Source organism: Gossypium hirsutum, chromosome A10, assembly GCF_007990345.1.
Source record: "Gossypium hirsutum isolate 1008001.06 chromosome A10, Gossypium_hirsutum_v2.1, whole genome shotgun sequence".
Taxonomy (NCBI): Eukaryota; Viridiplantae; Streptophyta; class Magnoliopsida; order Malvales; family Malvaceae; genus Gossypium; species Gossypium hirsutum.
Window position 1 is genome coordinate 26,761,893 of NC_053433.1, and position 19,900 is coordinate 26,781,792.

The 19,900-nt window shown below is 29.4% G+C and overlaps 3 protein-coding genes across 3 annotated transcripts; 2 read left to right on the forward strand and 1 right to left on the reverse strand.

Annotated features, from left to right (window-relative positions):
• Positions 1–6,052: 6,052 nt before the first annotated feature.
• LOC107897738 (60S ribosomal protein L23) lies at positions 6,053–9,180 on the forward strand. Its single transcript, XM_016823301.2, has 6 exons — positions 6,053–6,459; positions 6,529–6,554; positions 7,200–7,368; positions 7,597–7,881; positions 8,756–8,797; positions 8,906–9,180. The coding sequence occupies exons 3-6, from the start codon at positions 7,356–7,358 to the stop codon at positions 8,986–8,988; spliced, it is 423 nt and encodes a 140-aa protein (XP_016678790.1). The 5' UTR covers positions 6,053–6,459; positions 6,529–6,554; positions 7,200–7,355; the 3' UTR covers positions 8,989–9,180.
• A 206-nt stretch (positions 9,181–9,386) lies between these two features.
• LOC107897737 (probable peroxygenase 3) lies at positions 9,387–12,758 on the reverse strand. The gene is made up of 6 exons (XM_016823300.2): positions 12,510–12,758; positions 12,285–12,434; positions 10,706–10,791; positions 9,933–10,027; positions 9,726–9,851; positions 9,387–9,639 (listed from the first exon to the last, which is right to left on the reverse strand). The coding sequence occupies exons 1-6, from the start codon at positions 12,607–12,609 to the stop codon at positions 9,486–9,488; spliced, it is 711 nt and encodes a 236-aa protein (XP_016678789.1). The 5' UTR covers positions 12,610–12,758; the 3' UTR covers positions 9,387–9,485.
• Positions 12,759–14,980: 2,222 nt separating this feature from the next.
• On the forward strand, positions 14,981–19,120 carry LOC107896166 (probable peroxygenase 3). The gene is made up of 6 exons (XM_016821284.2): positions 14,981–15,235; positions 15,303–15,452; positions 17,316–17,401; positions 18,320–18,414; positions 18,497–18,622; positions 18,729–19,120. The coding sequence occupies exons 1-6, from the start codon at positions 15,136–15,138 to the stop codon at positions 18,880–18,882; spliced, it is 711 nt and encodes a 236-aa protein (XP_016676773.1). The 5' UTR covers positions 14,981–15,135; the 3' UTR covers positions 18,883–19,120.
• The last annotated feature ends 780 nt before the right edge of the window (positions 19,121–19,900 follow it).

Below are 19,900 nucleotides of genomic sequence, written 5' to 3' on the forward strand. Positions count from 1 at the left end.
CTATAAACAATGAATTCTTTACCTGATTCAGGTTGCACAAGTACGGGAGCTTCAGTTAACAGAGTTTTTAACCAATCAAAACTTTTTTGACACTTTTCTGACCATTCAAATTTTACATCTTTTTGAAGTAACTTTGTCAATGGAGTTGTTATCACAGAGAAATCTTTTACAAATCGTCTGTAGTAACCAGCAAGTCCCAGAAAACTGCAGACTTCAGAAACATTCCTCGGAGGTTTCCAATCCAAAATAGCTAAAATTTTGCTCGGATCAACTCGAATACCGGAGGCTAATACAATATGAACCAAAAAACCAACTTCTCACAACCAGAACTCACATTTACTGAACTTTGCATATAACTGTTTATCTCGCAGAGTCTATAGCACTATTCTTAAATGCTTGGCATGTTCAGATTCATCTCGTAAATAAATCAATATATCATCAATGAATACAAATACAAATTGATCTAAATACGATATAAAAATTCTATTCATCAAATCTATAAAAATAGCAGGTTCATTCGTTAATCCAAAAGGCATAACTAAAAATTCATAATATTCGTACCTCGTTCTAAAAGCAGTTTTTGGAATATCAGAATCCTTTACTCGCAACTGGTAGTAACCCGATCTCAGATCTACCTTAAAAAAATATAGAAGCACCTTTCAACTGATCGAATAAATCATCAATTCTAGGCAGAGGGTATTTGTTCTTTACAGTCACTTTATTAAGTTGACGGTAATCAATACACATTCTCATTATGCCACCTTTCTTTTTCACAAATAAAACTGGAGCACCCCATGGTGAAAAGCTCGGTCTAGCAAACCCTCGATCAATCAATTCTTGTAACTGAGATTTCAATTCCTTTAATTCAGTCGGAGCCATTCTATACGGAGCTATCAATATTGGAGTAGTACCAGATACAAATTCAATGTCAAACTCAACTTCTCGAATCAGAAGCAAACCAGGTAGTTCTTCAGGAAACACATCAAAGAATTCACAAACAACAAGCACTATTCAACTTTCTTATCATTCACTTTTGAATCTAACACATAAGCTAAGTAGGCTTCACAGCCTTTCTTCACATATTTTCGTTCTTTCATTGCAAATATCACAACTGGTAGTCCATTAAGATCACTAGACTCAATTAGAATTATCTCATCATTCTTACACCTCAAACCAATGACTTTTCATTTACAATTCACAATAGCATCATGCAGGGTTAACCAATTCATTCCCAGAATTATATCAAATTCATCAAAAGGCAAAAGCATCAGATCAGCAGGAAAACAAACATCTCGAATCATTAACGAGAAATTATTGCAAACTTTATCAACCAGGACACTTTTGCATCAGGGGTTTGATACTCTAATTACGAATTCAGTAGACTCTACAGACAAAGTCTTACTGTGTACTAAATTCATACAGATATAAAAATACGTTGATCCAGGGTCTATCAATGCAATCACAGAAGTATCATAAAGAGTAAAAGTACCAGTAATCATGTCTAGTGACGAAGCTTCCTCATGAGCTCGGATAGCATAGGCTCTGGCAGGTGCTCTGGCCTCAGATCTAACAATAGTATCTCAAATTTCTGGAAGGTCTACCTCTAGCTGAGGTGTTACTCGGTCTCAAATTTTGTACATTCTCTTGCTCAATAGGTTCAGAATAATCTCTTACAAAATGATCCAAAGATCCACATCGAAAATAAGCTCGATCATTCAATCTAAAATTTCCCGGATGTCTTTTACCACAATATTTACATTCAGGTTTCTCAGATCAGACATTTCCAACACTTACAGCAAAAGTAACAGAAGCTCTGGAATTCGAGTGCAATCTAGCTCGATCTCAGCTCGAATATCTTACATCAGTCTTTGAACAGTTTCGATCATCTCGAAATTTCTTTGACTCAGATTGAAATACTCTACCCGAAGATCTCTTTCTAACATCTCTAGCTTCAAAATTAGCTTTTCTTTTTTCTTTACTTAATTCTTCGGGTTTACAAGCTCGCTCAACTAGCACTACCATTTCTTTAATTTCCAAAATCCAAACTAACAGATGGATATCTTCTTTTAGTCCATCTTCAAACCTTTTGCACATTATTGCTTCATTCGATACACATTCACGAGCATACTAGCTCAATCTCACAAATTCACGTTCGTATTCAGTACTAGACATACGACCTTGTTTAAGCTCAAGAAACTCTTTGCGTTTCTGATCAATGAATCTCTAACTGATATATTTCTTCCGGAATTCAGATTGGAAGAAATCCCACGTAACTCGTTCACTCAGAACCACAGACGTCAAAGTTTTCCACCAATGATACGCCGTATCTCTCAGAAGTGAAACAGCATACTTTACACATTCTTCAAGATTCAAAGACATTTCATCAAACACTCGTATTGTATTCTCTAACAAGAATTCGGCTCATTTAGCATCATCATTTGTTGTGGCTCAGAACTCTTCAGCCCCATACTTTCTAATCTTATCAATTGGTGGTTTACTTGACTGAACCGGATTCACAAAGGGCATGACAGAAACTTGAGAAAGATTAATCGAGGTGGAGGTTGTTGTATAATCGGATTGGTTCTTATGTATTGGGTGAACCATTCATTCATCATCTGATAGAAGACTTGTTTAGCCTCACTATCACGGCTACTCATAGCCGGTTGTGAATCATCTTGCACTGTCCCTTGCGTGGGGGCAAGTGCATTGCTTTCAACATCGTCAGCTACAGCTCTATTGGGATCCATTGCTATATATAAAAGCACATTTCAATGTCAGGAGTCCTCACACTATCACAGATTCAGATATATGGCATGTATAGCTAGACTCACATACACTATGGTAGTCTTAGAACCAATTAAACCATAGCTCTGATACCAATAAAAAGTAACACCCCTATTCCGTATCTATCGCCGGAATAGGTAAGGGGCATTACCAGACAAACAAAACCTTTCACACCAATTTAGAATCACAGATATAGTATAACCTCATTTCATAAGCAATCATCTCTTAAGATGGTCTACGAGACCTAAAATGTGCTTTTAAGAAAGGTCTGGACTAAAACGAACACATTCATAATTTTTAAAACTTAACCAAATCTTTCAAAACTGTTAAAGTCACACGCCCTTGTGACTAAGCCGTGTGACACACACGGGCACTAAACACGCCCATATGATTCAACCGTGCTAAAAAGAGGTCCTATACTGACTTTTTCACACGGCCAACAGACACGGCCGTATGTCATGGCCGTGTGGTACTTACCTAGCTACTAACTTAAGCCCACGGCCAACAAACACGCCCGTGTGCTATGGCCGTATGTCACAATGCAAGCTTGGTTTAAGCCAATTTGCCACCCCTTTATGGGCCATTCCTACAAGCCAAATTAAACAACATTCCTACAAAAATATTCACCCAATTTCATGCTCAAAACATGCTTCATTACAACTATTTCATCATCATTCAACAACTCATTCAAACCATACCAAAACTTAACACAAACATACCATTTAATAGCCAACTTTTATTGCATAACCTATTTTTACAATTCAAAACTTAATACATAAACCTTCTAGCCTATACATGCCATACTTTAAAATATTTACACTTTCAAAAGTATCAAAATGAGCTCGATAGTATAGTGACGATCCTCGACTATCCCCGAGCCTTTAGTGGCTACGATAACTGTAAAACAGGCAGAAATCACATAGAGTAAGCTACAAAGAGCTTAATAAGCCAAATACAATTGGTTTAACTACTAAAGCATATAAGTACAATTCAACCATAAAGATTCATAGCCATTTCATAGAATAATTCATAAGCTTAACAGTGCTCCTTTGTTTGCATTTATGTCATGCTTCATTTCCAAATTCCATACATATTTCACAAAGATAGAGTCTTTCATATTCAGAATTTTAGTACGATTCATACGTTCCTGTATAGGTTATACATTTCATAAACTCATTCTCATATTTGTACTCTTTCATCAGACAGTTCAGAAACGATACAGATACTCGTAAACAAGTACAACATCGACGTCTCGGACGTGGTCTTACATGTAATTCAATATCGATGCCTCTGTCCCAGACAAGGTCTTATACAAAATCAGATACGATGCCGATGTCCCACACATGGTCTTATACGTAAATCTCAATCGAGGCCTATGTCCCAGACACGGTCTTACACGATATCTCAGATAGTTGTCAATGTTCCTTTAGAAGTATACAGAGCTTTTCAAACACCAACATATTAACAGAATTTACTCAAAAGGTATTCATCAGGCTCTCAAGGCCATCCAATACAAATTAAAGTTTGTATATGTAGAATTTAATCAGTTTAACACGTAATTGTAATTTGACTTACCTCGTACGGATTTCAGATTGAATGAGTCGACAATTCAACTATTTTTGGACTTCCCTCGATCTAAGTCTGATTTTCTTTGTTCTTGATCTAATACAATTCAAATTCAACCATTCAATCATTCATTTCACTCAAAATAATCCATGAACACATATTTAGGGCACTTTTCATTTTAGCCCTTACATTTTCACACTTTGACAATTTAGTCTATTTTTCACAAAATCACAAATATGCAAAAATTCACCAAGACTATAGCTTGGCCGAATATACATGGTTTCCATACAAGCCCAAATAACATATTTACTTCACAATTTAGTATTTCAAAACCTCATTTTCAAAAATTAACCCAAATAGCTCTATTTCATCAAAATTTCAAAGACAAAATTTATAAGTCATCTACCAAGCCTTTATGATTCATTCAAAAACATCACAAAACTCATGATATCAACAATGGCATTTCATGAAATCTTTAACAGAAACAGAAATTCAGACATGGGCTCTGAAGAACACGAAACAACGATCACAGAAACGTAGAAATTATTAAAAACGGTCAAAAATTCATACCTTAATCAAGATGAACAAGGGCCGAACCTTAAATAAGCTTATTTCTTTCTTTTTTCCTTTAATTTTCGGCAAGAACAACCTATTATGGACACATTTCATGTTTATATTAAAAATGTTTGTTTTTATTTAATATATCATTTATACGCTTTTTACCTTTTTAACATTGTTAATAAAACATTAATTTCCATCCACTAATGTCAATAATTGTCCATATCATATAACAATGGTCTAATTGCATCTTAAAGACCTCATATTTAACAAGACAAATCAATTAGGCACTTAATCAAATAGAAAGCTACTTTTGCATTCACTTCGATTAAGTCCTTTTTCATAATTAAGCATAGAAACAGACAAATTAAATCACAGAAATTTCGCAGATATAAATTCACATGTCACAGACACAGAATCAGTATATCCGATAGGAATAAGATCTCTTCCAAAATACACAAGCATATAATCCCTCATTCTCCATAAATACTTGAGTATATCCTTAATTGCTTACTAGTGTCTTGGACCGGGATTCGTCTGATATCGACTCATCAACCCTACTACCAAATAGATATATGGACGTATGCATAACATAACATACATGAGACTTCCTATTGCAAAAGCATAAAGAACATTTCTCATATTTTCTAGATGTGTGCATAACAGATATTTGAGCCCAAAACGTTAAATTTGATTTAATTCAAGTTTAATTGTTAATTTTAAAAGTTCACAAAATCCTTAATTTATTGACTTATTTACATTTGATGAATTTACTTGAAAAAGATCACAAATAATAAAGTCTTTTTTAAGTTTGATTAAATTTAGGTTTAACTGAATTCATTTTATAAAATCAATTATGGGCTTGTTTTTGGACCTTTTGAAAGGGAGTTGATTTTAAATCAAAACTAAGTTTGGGCCTTTTTCACCATCATTCTCTTAGATCATTTATTGGGGTTCCCAACTCCATTATTACCATCACTAGTTCATCCATTTGATTAAAACGAATTTTATAATTTAAATTTAATATTTATATTTTTTATATTTAATTTTTTAACACTAAATTTTTTTAGTATTTGATTTTTTCAGTTTATCAAACAACATCAAAGTTAAAAATAATAATAATAATGAAGCCATAACTTGGGGACTCCATTCGTGAATCCGAACGGTAAGGGGGGAGGCGTCGTTGAGAAGAATATACCAAAAATTGTGGCTCGTTGGATGATGGAGCTCGAAAAGCGTGAAGATTAAAAAGCTTTTAGGTTGATTTTGAGATTTTTTTAGAAGTTCTTTTAGAAAATTAGAGGGAACTTGAGGAGAGGAGATAGAGAGGAGCATTTTGGTGCGATGGTGTGCTAGTGACAGAACCGTAGTGAGGCGGTGTGAAGGCGGCAACTAGGGCTACTAGAAGAAGAAAAAGGAGAAAAAAGAAGAGAGAAAATAAAAGGAAAAAGAAAAAGGGCAAATTGTTAAAGAAAAAACTTTTGGCAGTTTCTACACGAGAAAAGGGAAGACAGAGGAAATTCCAGCATTAGTCCATCAACCTTTTTGGAGGTAAACCGCACTTTAGGCCCTGTAATTTTAAGTTTCTTCTCTAACTTTTTTTGTTTGTTTGCATTTCAGGGAAACGGGTTAGATGGTACACGCGGGTAGCTCGGTGCATTCTTACCATTTTTAGCTATTTTAATTCTCTATTTAATATCTAATTTTAATTTAGATCTGAGAAAATTAAAATTGCTTTTTAGAAACAAAAGAAAAAAGTATCGACAATGTATTTGACGGAATGTGGTAGTGTTTCCGTTGAGGCATTAAATTTTATTATAATTTCAAAACTAAAAATTAGAATATTTAGTTGAATTTTTTTGTGTATATATATATTTTTAAACGAGGTAATATCTTCGAATTAATTTGATCAATGATTCAATCATATTTTTAGTATTTTCGTGAACACTGGGAAATATTAAAAAATTATTTTTATTTAAAATTAATGCACTAAAAAATTAATTATTTTTATCTATAAATAATATGAGGGATCATGATTTATTATAAAAGAATTAAACATAATATTTTCAACGTTACATTTGTAAGTAGTTATCTATCTACTTATTTATCATATTAGCAGTTTTTAAAAAATTATATATTAAGTAAAATTTTAATATTATTATTATTAATCACCATTAAAAAAATTAAATGTTCTCAATAAAATATATATTTTTAATAATTTATCAAAGACATTCTAAAATTGATTTTACTATTTATTAATCAAATATAATTGAATTTCTCAAATCTATTAGGTGGATGCCCAAGGTTATGGGCAGGCCCAATTTCATGCCCATCGGGAACAGTTCAGTCACCTGAAATGCAAAACCCAAAGAAACCCTAACTACACCATCTATATAAAGCTCAAATCTCCCTAGTCCTTGCTTTCTGTTTCTCTCCAGCCGTCGAAAATGTCGAAGCGAGGTTAGTTTGTATATTTCTCTCTTTCCGTTTGTTTCCCGAGAAAAAAAAAAGAGCAAGCCAAATGAAGACAAGATCCACCTTTTATATTTTCTTTCATAATTCTATAAACAAAACCCAGATTTTATTTATTTTGTTTTCTTTATTTCCTACAGAAATCTCTTTGTTTGGGGTATTGTTTATGTCTCATAAGCTGTTTGATAGTTGATAAAGTTGTGATATTTTTATTAGGGCGTGGAGGTTCAGCTGGTAACAAGTTTAGGATGTCACTGGGTCTGCCAGTGGCAGCTACAGTGAACTGTGCTGATAACACTGGCGCTAAGAACTTATACATCATTTCGGTGAAGGGAATCAAGGGCCGTCTTAACCGATTGCCATCAGCTTGTGTTGGAGATATGGTAATGGCTACTGTCAAGAAAGGGAAGCCTGATCTTAGGAAGAAGGTCTTGCCTGCTGTCATTGTGAGACAGCGCAAGCCCTGGCGCAGAAAGGATGGTGTTTACATGTACTTTGAAGGTAGACTTTCGTGTGGATTTCTTGATTTATAGATTGTTTGTAGTTCCATTTCGTTGTAAAAGGACTTGAATATAGTAATCTATTGATAGTTGTTTATGTTTCATAGTTAGGGTGTGTAGAAGGTACCCTTGGTTTGCAAATCATAAAATATGTTTAAGCAGTTTACTAGTGAACCAGTGTTGTTATATTTATGTAGTTCCATTACATTGCAAGGGGGCTTGAATTTGGTGATCTATTTATGGTTGTTTATACTCCATAATTTTGTTTAGGGTGGATGTAATTGTTTGATGTTATAGGTATGCAAGTCATGCCTGTTTACTGGTTAACTGGTGTTGTGATGTGCACATTATCTTAGCGTTCAATTATTTTATTGAGTGAGATTTCTTGTGTTTGGAATCTCCCTTTTTGCAGTTTGAAACATTGTTTCCTCATCCATGGAGTCTCCCTTTGTATTTCTTGCCTCTTTTTTTGTTGTTGTTTGATATGTTGGTGATGTGGTGTGGAGAATTTATATGTTCAGGGTCTCTCTATACCTTCCATAGCCAGCTAAATTGACGTACCAGCCTTACCCCAATACCAGGTGGTAACCATTGTTATCATCCCTGTCCAGGTTGGGACATTTTCGATGTAAAATGTTCTTATTATGATCGTCTCTCTATCCCCTTATGGTTGCATGTTTAGTTAAAATAATGTTGTATTGCAAGACATAAGTCTCGTAGCTACTTAAATGTCATGGTTGATACTATTACTAGTCTAGAATCCTTTGTTATCCATTGAGCCTTGCATGTGGTCCATTTACGAATCTTCAAATGTTTCACATCCATGTTTTCCTGTTTTAAATTCCTAAGTCAAAATGAATCTTGTTTCATTGCAGATAATGCTGGTGTCATTGTGAACCCAAAGGGAGAAATGAAAGGTACAATGACAAACCCAAAGCCAGTTCAACCATTCAGTGGATCCAGTCTTTTTAAATTTTATAGATTAAATGATATTACAATTGACATTTTGTTCTCTGGTTTTCTAGGTTCTGCTATAACTGGTCCAATTGGAAAAGAGTGTGCTGATCTATGGCCAAGAATTGCAAGTGCGGCTAATGCCATTGTTTAGGAACTCACATTTTAGTCATTGTGTTTCTCTGCATGGGACTAATATAGTTTGCTGGATCAAGATTTTGTTTATTTTTATTTTTCCTTCAGAACATCATTTGGATGGTATCTTTTGATTTGATCTTGATTTTGGAGATAAATTGTAGTTTGTGGAGAGCTTTTTTAATGTTTACTGGTGTTTTCATTTTTTAAATCCTGCTGTCGGTTATATTTATCTCAAGTCTCAGTTCATACTCTCCGAACCCGACCAGCCGGTTGACTGTTTGGATCGTGAATAGGTTGTGGTTGGATCGTGGATAGGTTGGGTTATCGGTCTGGAGTAAGGGGTTGGGTTGGTATCAAATACATACTTTTATTTGGGGGATATAAAAATAGAAACAATGAATTACGCAGTATTGGTTAAAGTTTAATGTATGAACGTAAGCATAAATATGGTATCAAATACAAATCCTTTATTTTGGGATATAAGTAGGAAATGAAAGGTGATGGGTAGTGTTTTTATTTACTCTTTCTATCTGAGTCCTTGTACATTTTGGAAATGGTCTTGAACAAGCTCCCATCAAAACACCCTCTAACAGCTTCTTTGGACAGAAAACCCTGCTTGTCCTTGGCTACATAATACAACAACAACCATTCCAACTTGGATGCCAACCTGCAAACCCGGAAAGTCACAGTTAAGAGCTTCAGAAAAGAAAAAGGGTGGAGGTTTGAAGAGAAAGGATGGTGGTTTGAAGAGACCATCCAAGATAGTCGAAAGCGGCCCGATTTCCCTCAGTCATCTGCCACAACTCCTTGAGTGATAAATTGTCGGGCTTTGTGAGTGCATACTTGGTGAACATGTTCTCCAGGTTCACTGGCATGAACCTGCATTCAACATTTTCCCTATAAGAATCTTAATAGATATGTTTGCAGTGGTTGAAATATATAAGAATCTGATATGCAAACCTTCCTTCAGTATCATATGTTGCTGAATCACTCCCATGCTTATCTCTGTGTATTCTCTCTATGTATATCGGAAGTAACGGATTTGGCACCCACCCCTTTGAAATGCATTAACAGTATCACCATGTATGACTAATTTAGTTTCATACACCAATTTGGTAAAAACACCTCTCTAGCCTTAGCAAATTCTGTCTCTCTAAAAAACACGGAGTAATTGAATTCTTATCAATTTCGAAAGTGAGCAACTAAAGATAATTAATCGCGGTGTTGATATTTTTCATCAATTTTACATAAACTTGACTAGTATAATAACAATTTTAGCTTTCATAATTTATATATTCTATCGATTTGGTCATAATTTAACAAATTTAGCCCGCTATATTTTTATAAATGTGTAAATGTAGATGCTAAAATTGTTGAATTTTATAGAAACGGGACCAAATTAACAAAATATGTAAACATCGAGAACTAAATTTGTTATTATTCCAATCAAAATTATGTACTATTGACAAAAGATATTAACACTGTGATTAATTGTCTTTAATTGCTCACTTTCAAATTGGACAGATGAGGACTATTTTCTCAAATTTGAAATTGATTGAGTACCAAATTCTTTTAGCATTTAGTTTAATAATTTGATTATTATATCTCAAAGTTGTGGAGATTTGAACATATTGAAAACGTTTGACACAAAGAATTTTAATTATTAAATACAAGAATGTGGTTTGATATAATAAAAAATATCAAAACTTTGCATGAATGTGAGAAGAACTTACCGGGAGAGTGCGATAACTAAATGCTGCATTAATTACAAAAGTTATGACAAAAGAGGAAAATGGATCGAACCCAAGATCTCGAATACCTGATTTTCACAAAGTCAACATAAATTTTATGCAAATGAATACTAATGAAACTAAATTCAAGGGGAAAGATTGAAATTTGGAAAAATTAGGCCTAAATATTAAACAATCCCTTAATTAAATTTTATAATAAAATTATAATTATTTACTATGTAAATCAAATGTTAAAATAGTAAAATTAAAATAAATCATTTAATTTTTTTATTTTTTTGAAAATTAAAATTTTTAACATTTTATTCTGTTATAAATGTGTTTAATAATATCTTACTAATATTTTTTAATTTCAAAAAAAAATGTTGAATAAGATAAGTAGATAGACAATTACTTATCACTTAATTTTATTTTAAAAATAAATTCTCTCTCCTTTCCTTTTTCTTGTTAAAAGCAAGATGTCCAAATTATTATATATAATTTTATTAAAAATTATATAAAATAAAACAATATTAATATTAATAAGATTAAATTTAAGAAATAAATAATTAAAAAAACATTAATTTTATAAAAAAACATAATTAAATTCAATACTTAATTTTATTAATATACCAAACAGTATTCTAATATAAAATTCAATACTTGTAAAATTCAATAATAAAAATTCATATACCTAAATAGTTTTTAGCTCAAATCTCATCATGAGTATATATTTTTTAGATTTATCAAATATAAAAAGACAGGTACCCTCAAAATAATATTTGTTAATGCTTGTTGCTTTTTAAAATGAATGACTTATTGGTAATTTCATATTATTGTCAATTTAAAAGTTTTTCAAACTCGTGGTTATATATATATATTAATATATATATTATAGATATCATATCTTATTGGAAAAGTAATAAGGAGGTTAGGGTTGGCAAACACGGAATAAGAAGGGCATCGGTCGCATTTAATTGGCTCGATCCATTTGGTTTTTAAATTTTAATAAATGAACAAATTGACTAAACCATTAAAACTAAACCAAACATTATTCTCCATTACATGAAATTCCAATATTACCCCCAAAAAAAAATTGGGCATTTTTCAAACCGCTTATTCTACTCCTTACCTTTACGTCTATTTATTTTGAGTATAATGACTTATTTAGCAATCTAATTTTACAAAAGAAAAATATATATACTTTCTATTTAAATTTTTACCTCTTTTAGCATTTAAATTTATATTATTTGTCAAATCATCTAAAATAAATCTAAAAGTTCATATTTGTTAACTTTGCTAACATGGCATTCATGTGGTAATTGATGTGTATAACATGTTAGCATTTAATTATATTTTAAATATTAAAAAATTATAATTTTTATACTTTTTAAAAATATTTAATTTTTTTAAAATTAATTAATTGTTGGCAAAGTTAATGTTAACTCTTCTATTATTTTTTTAGAGTGATAACAAAATTAAAAGTTAAAACATATGAAAAATTAAATGAAGGAGTATTAAAATAACTTTTTTATTATTATAAGTCGTAAAAAGGGAAAGAAAGAAAAAAGAAGGATAATTATACCTTTGAAAGTCTCCCAAGGATAAACAACTCCATCGTTGTTTTGATCGAAAAAGGCAACATGTTGTTGAAGAACAGTCATTCCATTGTCCGGATATCCTTTTGTCCCATCTGGATTTCCCACATCTGCAGCTTGCAGTGCTCTTGCCACATCTGATACCACAATCAGTTTTACTATTTTAATTCCATAAACTAACATATTATTTCATCACTAAATAGAACATTTACATGGCTTTGCTATATATTTTTCCAAGTCCGTTCCGATCTTTCTTTCCTTAGTCACCGGTGCCTTGGGTGCTTCTGTTGCAATGCATTCACCGTCCTCCATTTTCTTCTTCTTCTTTTTCTTTTCTTTTCTTCTTTCAAGTTATGAGCTTATGCACAAACAATGAATGCATATTTATAAGCACACTTTCCACAATTACAATTATTTGCTTCTACTAATTAATACTTTAGCTTTTCCATTTTTTTTTATTCTTCATGTCCATTTTATGGTCCATGTTTGGGGTTCATGGCTTGTCTTTTACAACAATATCATCTCCTACATTCAAATCTAACTTCTCCTTATAGGGGTGCAATGTCCAATCATTTGTTGGTTAGATTTTCTATTTTTAACTATCTTTTTAATTTCACCATTTCTTTGTTTTTCTCTAAAAAAAAGTCTTTCTTCAATGCATTGAAATGATAAATGATTATCATTAATATTGTCTAAACCAGACCGGGTTGATTAATTGAATTGGTTGAATCGAGAATTGAATGTTCAACCGATGCCATATAAATTATAATTGAAAATAACTATAACCATTTCAAACTGAAAAATTAGTAATAAAATTGGAAAATCTTAATTTTTTAAAAAATGATTTTATGGTTTTTAAATTATTTTTAAATTTTTCATTATATTTTGATTATTTTTATCATGTTTTTAAATAATTTTTAAATTATCATCAATATTGTCTAAATCAGATAGGATTGATTGATTAAATTGGTTGAATTGAGAATTGGATGTCGAACCAGTGCCATATAAACTATAATTGGAAATAACTATAACCATTTCGACCTAAAAAATCAGTTAGAAAGTCGAAAATTCTTAATTTTTAAAAAAAATTATTTTATGATTTTTAATTTTTTAAAATTTTTCATTATATTTTAATTATGTTTTTAATTCAGTTTTTTGTTATTATGAACTTATTCCTTTTAATTTTTTAAAATCGAAGATTATCCAATGCCAATGGATTCATCCTCTAATCCAAAATTTTATAGGTAACATTGATTATACGTTAAGAGTTTACTTGGGTTTTATGTCATGTTTTTAGTGTGATTAACTGATCACAAGAATCATGTGATCTGGTTGGCTAATATCTCAAGATTGTAACTAAAATTTTTAAAGGTCTAATTATACTTTAGTCTTTCTACATTTTATATATCTGAGATTGTATCCTTTCACTTTTAATATTAAAAATTTAGTCCTTTACTTTTTTATTTAATAATCAAAGTTTAATTTATGGTTATAAGGTTTTTGATTCTGTACTTAAGGTGGTAAGATTCTTTAGCATTGTTTCAAATAAAGTAAAGTGAAAATTTTTGAATTTCAGAATTTTTATATCTTAATTTTTATGCAATAGAAATGATATGCACTTTAATATCAACATCAAATTTAAAAAAGTGAACCCCATGTAATGGTCGGGTAGTCAAGAGTGTTCATTGTCTCAGGTGTGGTCTGGGTTTAAGTCGCGTTGATTGTTTGGACTTTACTCTATTATTGCAATTTACTAAAAAGAATTTAAAAGAGTAATTAGAATTTTCAAAAGAGTGATTATGTGTGTTATGTATATAAGCACTTTGAATTTTTAAAAAAAATATTATTTTATTTTTTATTTAATAAACTATTCTCATCAAATTAATATAAGCATTCAATACAAATTAGTTCAAAAGTTCAAAAGATTGTCCTTCAATATTAAAATCATGGGTTTTCATGGGTAAAAATAATAGATTAAGGGCTTATTTAACTAAAAAAATAGTATTAGAGCTTGTTTAAACAAAATGTAGTTTAAGGGCTTTTTTAGTGTATCAGCCTAAAATTAATGATAGGCATAATACCAAATTTAGCCCTTAATGTTTACAATTTTTTTTTTGTCTTTTTGACCCTTATTCTTTTTTTTTTGAATTAATTTGGTCCCCAACCATTTAAGAAGTGACAAACTTTACTATCATCCTTTCAAAAAGAGTCGAAATGTTGTTTTTCAATAGAAATAGTGACTAAAATATTAAATTTTCTAACATGAAATCTACATGTACTTCATACTAATTTTTTTAATGAATTTTATTAACTTTTTGTAGTTTTTTTTTGAATATTTTATAATTTATAAATTAATTATGTATAATACAAAGAGTACCATATTAGCGTGAAGTACATGTAAATTGCCATATCAATAAGGTTAGAAAATATATTTTAATCAACATTTCCATAAAATTATATTTTAGTAACTAAATTAAAAAAAAACATAAATAGTAAAAGTTAAAATTCACATTATAGATAATGATGTCAATGGAACGCAGAAGACATGATCCCTTAATTCAAGGGATCAGTTAATCACAGAAAAAAGATGACATAAAAACCTAACTAAATCCTAACATATTATGTCCATAAAATAAATCCTAACATATTAATGCATGAATGAAAATATATATATTAACGAAAAGATGGAGTTGTCTAAGAATTGAAAAAATCAAATTATTATTTGGCACAACCAATTATTGGATTTCTTTTTTCTTTTTTCTTTTTTTTTTTATAAATACAATAACTTCTTGATCCAAAAGGTCACAACTTGAAGGGCGAAAGAAGAAAAAATCGAAAATGGAGAAAGATGAATCGTTGGCAACTGTAGCACCCAAAGCACCAGTAACTAGTGAAAGAAAGATTCTAGATAACTTGGACGAAAAATTACCAAAGCCCTGTAATTTTCTAATTCTATTTATTTTTCCAGTTTTCATGCAAAAATAATTAACCCATATTTGAAACAGATTTGGCAAGAGCACTGGTAGCACCTGACGTGGAACATCCAAAAGGAACGGAAGGACGTGTGAACAATGGAATGAGTGTACTTCAACAGCATGTTGCCTTCTTTGATCGAGATAACGATGGAATTATTTATCCCTGGGACACTTACAATGGTATTTTATTTTTTATTTTTTTGAAATTAATCAAACTTTTATATATATATATTTTGTTTTTTAAAGTTTTTATTTTCACCACCTTAAAAATGTTCAATCTATTCTTTTTAACATTTTAAATAAGCAAACCATATTTGATATATATACATACACATATACACATACCAGATCTCTCAATAATAAAATTATTCAAATATTTGATTTAGTTGACAAACCAACCAAACCAAAAATCAAATTAACCAGTATTTTAAAATGCTTAACCTTAATTAAATTAAACTTTTTTTATAAAATTAATTAATTAAACCAAACTAATTTGGGTTAATTTTAATTTTTTCGGAATTTTTTTCTCTTTTTTATATTTTAATTTTATTTAATTTTTTTTCTTTCGTCCACAGCTCACTATCATATACCATTTCGGTTTTAATTTAGTTCGATAACCCAAATTTTAAAAAAAAAATTAATCAATTGCGATTAAATTAATTTTAGTGACCAACTAATTAATCCAACAATTATTTCAATTTTAACTTAACTATGCGCACTTATTCTCCATGAATAAAAGTTTTCTGCAAATTATTTTTAACCTCGCACCAGATTAAATGCAAATTAAATAATAAAATTTTTATAATATTTAAACAGTAAAAGTGAGTTGTCCAGTCAAATTCTTTTTACTTTTTTGAAATTGAGATACATTCAAATTTTAAATTATAATAAATAAAATACATCATAATCTATAATCTATAGAATATAGAATATATAGAAAAACTTTTGAAATAAAAATTTAAATTTTATTCTTTTATAGAATTTAAATAATATTTTATAATTAATATTAAATTTGAAATATTAAAAGATCCGTATTAAATTACAAATTCACTATTATTTAAATTATTACACTTTTAAATCATATTTTAATAATATAAAATTAATACTAATTACATGAACTAAAAATGCAATCTTTAATGAAATAGAAAAATACACATGATAGTTATTGTTAAAATTTGAATATTAAAATGTTATATCAAATCTAAAATTACACTTTCTACGCATGTTAATTTCCACTTTTGCTACTATTTAATTTATTGAGTTTTGACTTACACTTGTTATTCTAGTTTTGATTATATACACATGTCGAATTGATTGGACCATCAATTCTCAATTTAATCGATCAATTCAGCTCGATTTTGACAATACTATATTAATTAAAGAGATTGTTTCATATTTATTCCTCCAATTTCCACATTAATATGAGCATTCTTTTTTCTCCCTTTTTAAAATTTATTAACATAAATTATAGGTTAAATTATAATCATAATTCAAAGAAGTTGCATGTATAATGTTTTCACAAATATTAAAGTTTTATTTTTAAAATAAAATAATAAAAAATAGACAAAGTATTATTTTATAATACTAAAAATTGTATCAAATATTATAATGATTTAAACTTTTTTTTATGAATATATAATGAAAAATATCAATACCATAATTGATTAAAAAGGTAATAGAGATATTGAGCTAATAACATGGATGTGTTCTAAACCGAAAATGTTATCAACTTAAAAACAAATTAAAAACATTTGAGGCCAAACAAAAAAGAAAGCCTAAAGTTTGGGAGACCAAACATAATTTACCCTATTTTTGAATATTTATTCCAAGGACTAAAATGAATATTGTGTGATGAATTAGAAAGAATGGTTTACGAAAAAAAGTATAATGGTATTAGCTATTTGAATTAACTAATTGCATTGTCAAAGTAGCAAACTAAATTATGTCAAATTAAAATATATAAAATAAATTTCAAATCTGAACATAATAGAAGGACTAAAATCATGATTTAACCTAAATTTATCTTCACTTTGTGTAAACTAGGTTTGCGAGATATTGGTTTCGGTCCAATATCCTCTTTTATTTTAGGAGTTCTAATCAATGGAGCAATGAGTTATCCCACTCTGCCTGTAAGTTTTACTATAAAATTTTTAATTTACTCAAATCTCAATCTATATAATCTATGTGAATGAATACACATATAAGGGGGACTAAAGTAGTTTTACATATATATATTCTATTATTAAGATTTTAACAATCCAATATCATATTTCATGTTCTATTCATGTAAATGATACATGTTGAGTTTTGAGTAAATTAAAAACATCAAACTATATACTTGATGTCATTAAATATATATTGATAAGGCAATATTCTGGATTGATATGATAAATAATTCTTTCAAAATTTTATGTGACAAATACAAATACATTAATAAATTCAATAGTTGAATTATTAAAATATTAATCGCATAAAAAGTTATAAAAATATAAATGGTTGTAATTAGATCTTTCTCATATATTATATATAGTTATAATGACTTATTTGACCCTCCACCTTAACAAAATAAATCATTTTAGCTATTCATTAATTTTTTTTTTAGCTTTTAAATTTGCATTGTTTGTCAAATCACCTTAAAATGAATGGAAAAATTAATGCCTGTCAACTTTGCTGACATGACATAAACGTCAATTTCCACATTGACTGCATGTAAGCAATTAATTAAATATTTTAAAATTTAAAAATTCAAAAAAATTTATGAAGATTATTTAAAAAAAATATTAAAAAGGTATAAAAATTATAAAGAAATATATTTTAAGATTTAAAAAAATAATTAATTGCTAACATAGTATACATGTGAAGTGTCATGTGGATGTATGTTAACAAAGTTAATAAACATTAACATTTTCATCCATTTTGAGGTGCTTGGAGAAATAATAAATGAAAAACTAAAATATATATATTTGTAAAATTGGAGGGCCAAATAAACGATTATACCTTATATATCCCACAAATTGCTGATATGGTTTGATTGGAAAATTTGGAAGGGGTGGATACCAAATATTTTATTACCCATATACATAGACAGAATACATAAAGCGAAGCATGGGAGTGATTCAGCAACATTTGACACTGAAGGAAGGTTTGCATATGAGATCAGTTATATATTTCAACCGCTGAAAATTCTTTTATACCCTCTAAAATTACAGAGTTGTTGAATGCAGGTTTATGCCAGTGAACCTGGAGAACGTGTTCACCAAGTATGCTCGCACAGAGCCCGGCAAGTTAACATTCTTCGAGGTGTTGCGATTGACTGAGGAAAATCGGGTGCCTTTTGACTTCTTGGGATGGTTCGGTTTTTTGCTTTTTTCCCCAAACTCTTGATTTTATTTCGTTTGAGTCCTTAAGCCTTTTAACGTAGGATTCAGTAGTTGTTGTTTGATAATGGATTTGCAGGATTTTGGCCAAGGCAGAATGGTTGATTTTGTATTCGCTTGCCAGGGATGACGAGGGGTTTCTATCTAAAGAAGCAGCTAGAACGTGTTGTGAAGGGAGCTTGTTTGAGCAGTATGCCAAAATGAACAAGGGTGGTGACAAAAAGCATAAATGAAATAAGGCATAATGACTTTTTTGACCCTTCAACTTTATAAAATAATCATTTTAGCTCTTTATTTATTTTTTTTTCGCTTTTTTAACCTTAGAGCTTGTATTTTTTTGCCACATTACCCTAAAATGGATGGAAAATTTAATATTTGTTAACTTTGCTGGCGTGGCATACACATTAATAGCCATGTGAGTGGCATGTCAACATTTAATTAAATTTTAATAATTTAAAAGTATTATAATTTTACAGGTTTTTAATAATTTTTATGATTTTTAAAATAATTTTTAAAATTTTTTAAAATTAAAAAATTAATTAAATGTTGATGTGTCATTCACATGGCAATTCATGCAATGTTAAGAAATGTCAATTTTTCATTCATTTTGAGGTGATTTAATAAAAAACACAAATTTAAAAATTAAAAGGAAAGTTAAAATAAATTTTTTATAATATTAGAAGACCAACTAAGTCATTATGCCAATATCAATGATTTCGGTTGCTAAAATAAAATATGTTTATACTCTCGTAATGAAAATAAAACATTTGTATTTTTATGTAAGGCATAATCATTTACATTATGACAGATTAGGTTACACAATAAATAGTACCATGTAAATGTTTGTTTGTTTTGTTTTTATATTTTATGTTTATAGATGTAGCACATTTAGAAAAAGCTTAATTTATGAATTAATTTTTAAAATATACTATTCTTTTATTTTAGTATTTAAAATCTTTTAGGTACTTAAATTATTTTTTATTTTTATTCAAATTTTTAACCAACATAAAAAAAATTGACGATTATTTTAGCCAATAAAATAGTACGTGGCAATTTTAATAAAAATATATAGAATTTATTTTATTAAACATATGTAAACTTTAAATTTTATAAAAATATAAATATAAAAACCTAGAATATATAAAATTAAGTCATTAAAAAATGGTTGTGGATTCCTGATTTAGGCTTCGACTCAAACCTTGATCTCAAGTTAAGAAATTTTATAAACAAACGACTTTTCAAACCAAACCC

What these genes read in the sequence shown, in the direction of transcription:
- LOC107896166 (XM_016821284.2), top strand. Translation starts at nt 15,136, where the DNA reads ATGGAGAAAGATGAATCGTTGGCAACTGTAGCACCCAAAGCACCAGTA. An exon ending in TGAGTTATCCCACTCTGCCT is followed by an intron (nt 17,402 to 18,319) that starts GTAAGTTTTACT and finishes AAAATTTGGAAG; the next exon opens with GGGTGGATACCAAATATTTT. An exon ending in CCTTTTGACTTCTTGGGATG is followed by an intron (nt 18,623 to 18,728) that starts GTTCGGTTTTTT and finishes ATGGATTTGCAG; the next exon opens with GATTTTGGCCAAGGCAGAAT.
- LOC107897738 (XM_016823301.2), top strand. An exon ending in TGTTTACATGTACTTTGAAG is followed by an intron (nt 7,882 to 8,755) that starts GTAGACTTTCGT and finishes GTTTCATTGCAG; the next exon opens with ATAATGCTGGTGTCATTGTG. An exon ending in CCCAAAGGGAGAAATGAAAG is followed by an intron (nt 8,798 to 8,905) that starts GTACAATGACAA and finishes CTGGTTTTCTAG; the next exon opens with GTTCTGCTATAACTGGTCCA.
- LOC107897737 (XM_016823300.2), bottom strand. Translation starts at nt 12,609, where the DNA reads ATGGAGGACGGTGAATGCATTGCAACAGAAGCACCCAAGGCACCGGTG. An exon ending in TCCTTGGGAGACTTTCAAAG is followed by an intron (nt 10,792 to 12,284) that starts GTATAATTATCC and finishes TGTGAAAATCAG; the next exon opens with GTATTCGAGATCTTGGGTTC. An exon ending in GCTTTCGACTATCTTGGATG is followed by an intron (nt 9,640 to 9,725) that starts GTCTCTTCAAAC and finishes CCGGGTTTGCAG; the next exon opens with GTTGGCATCCAAGTTGGAAT.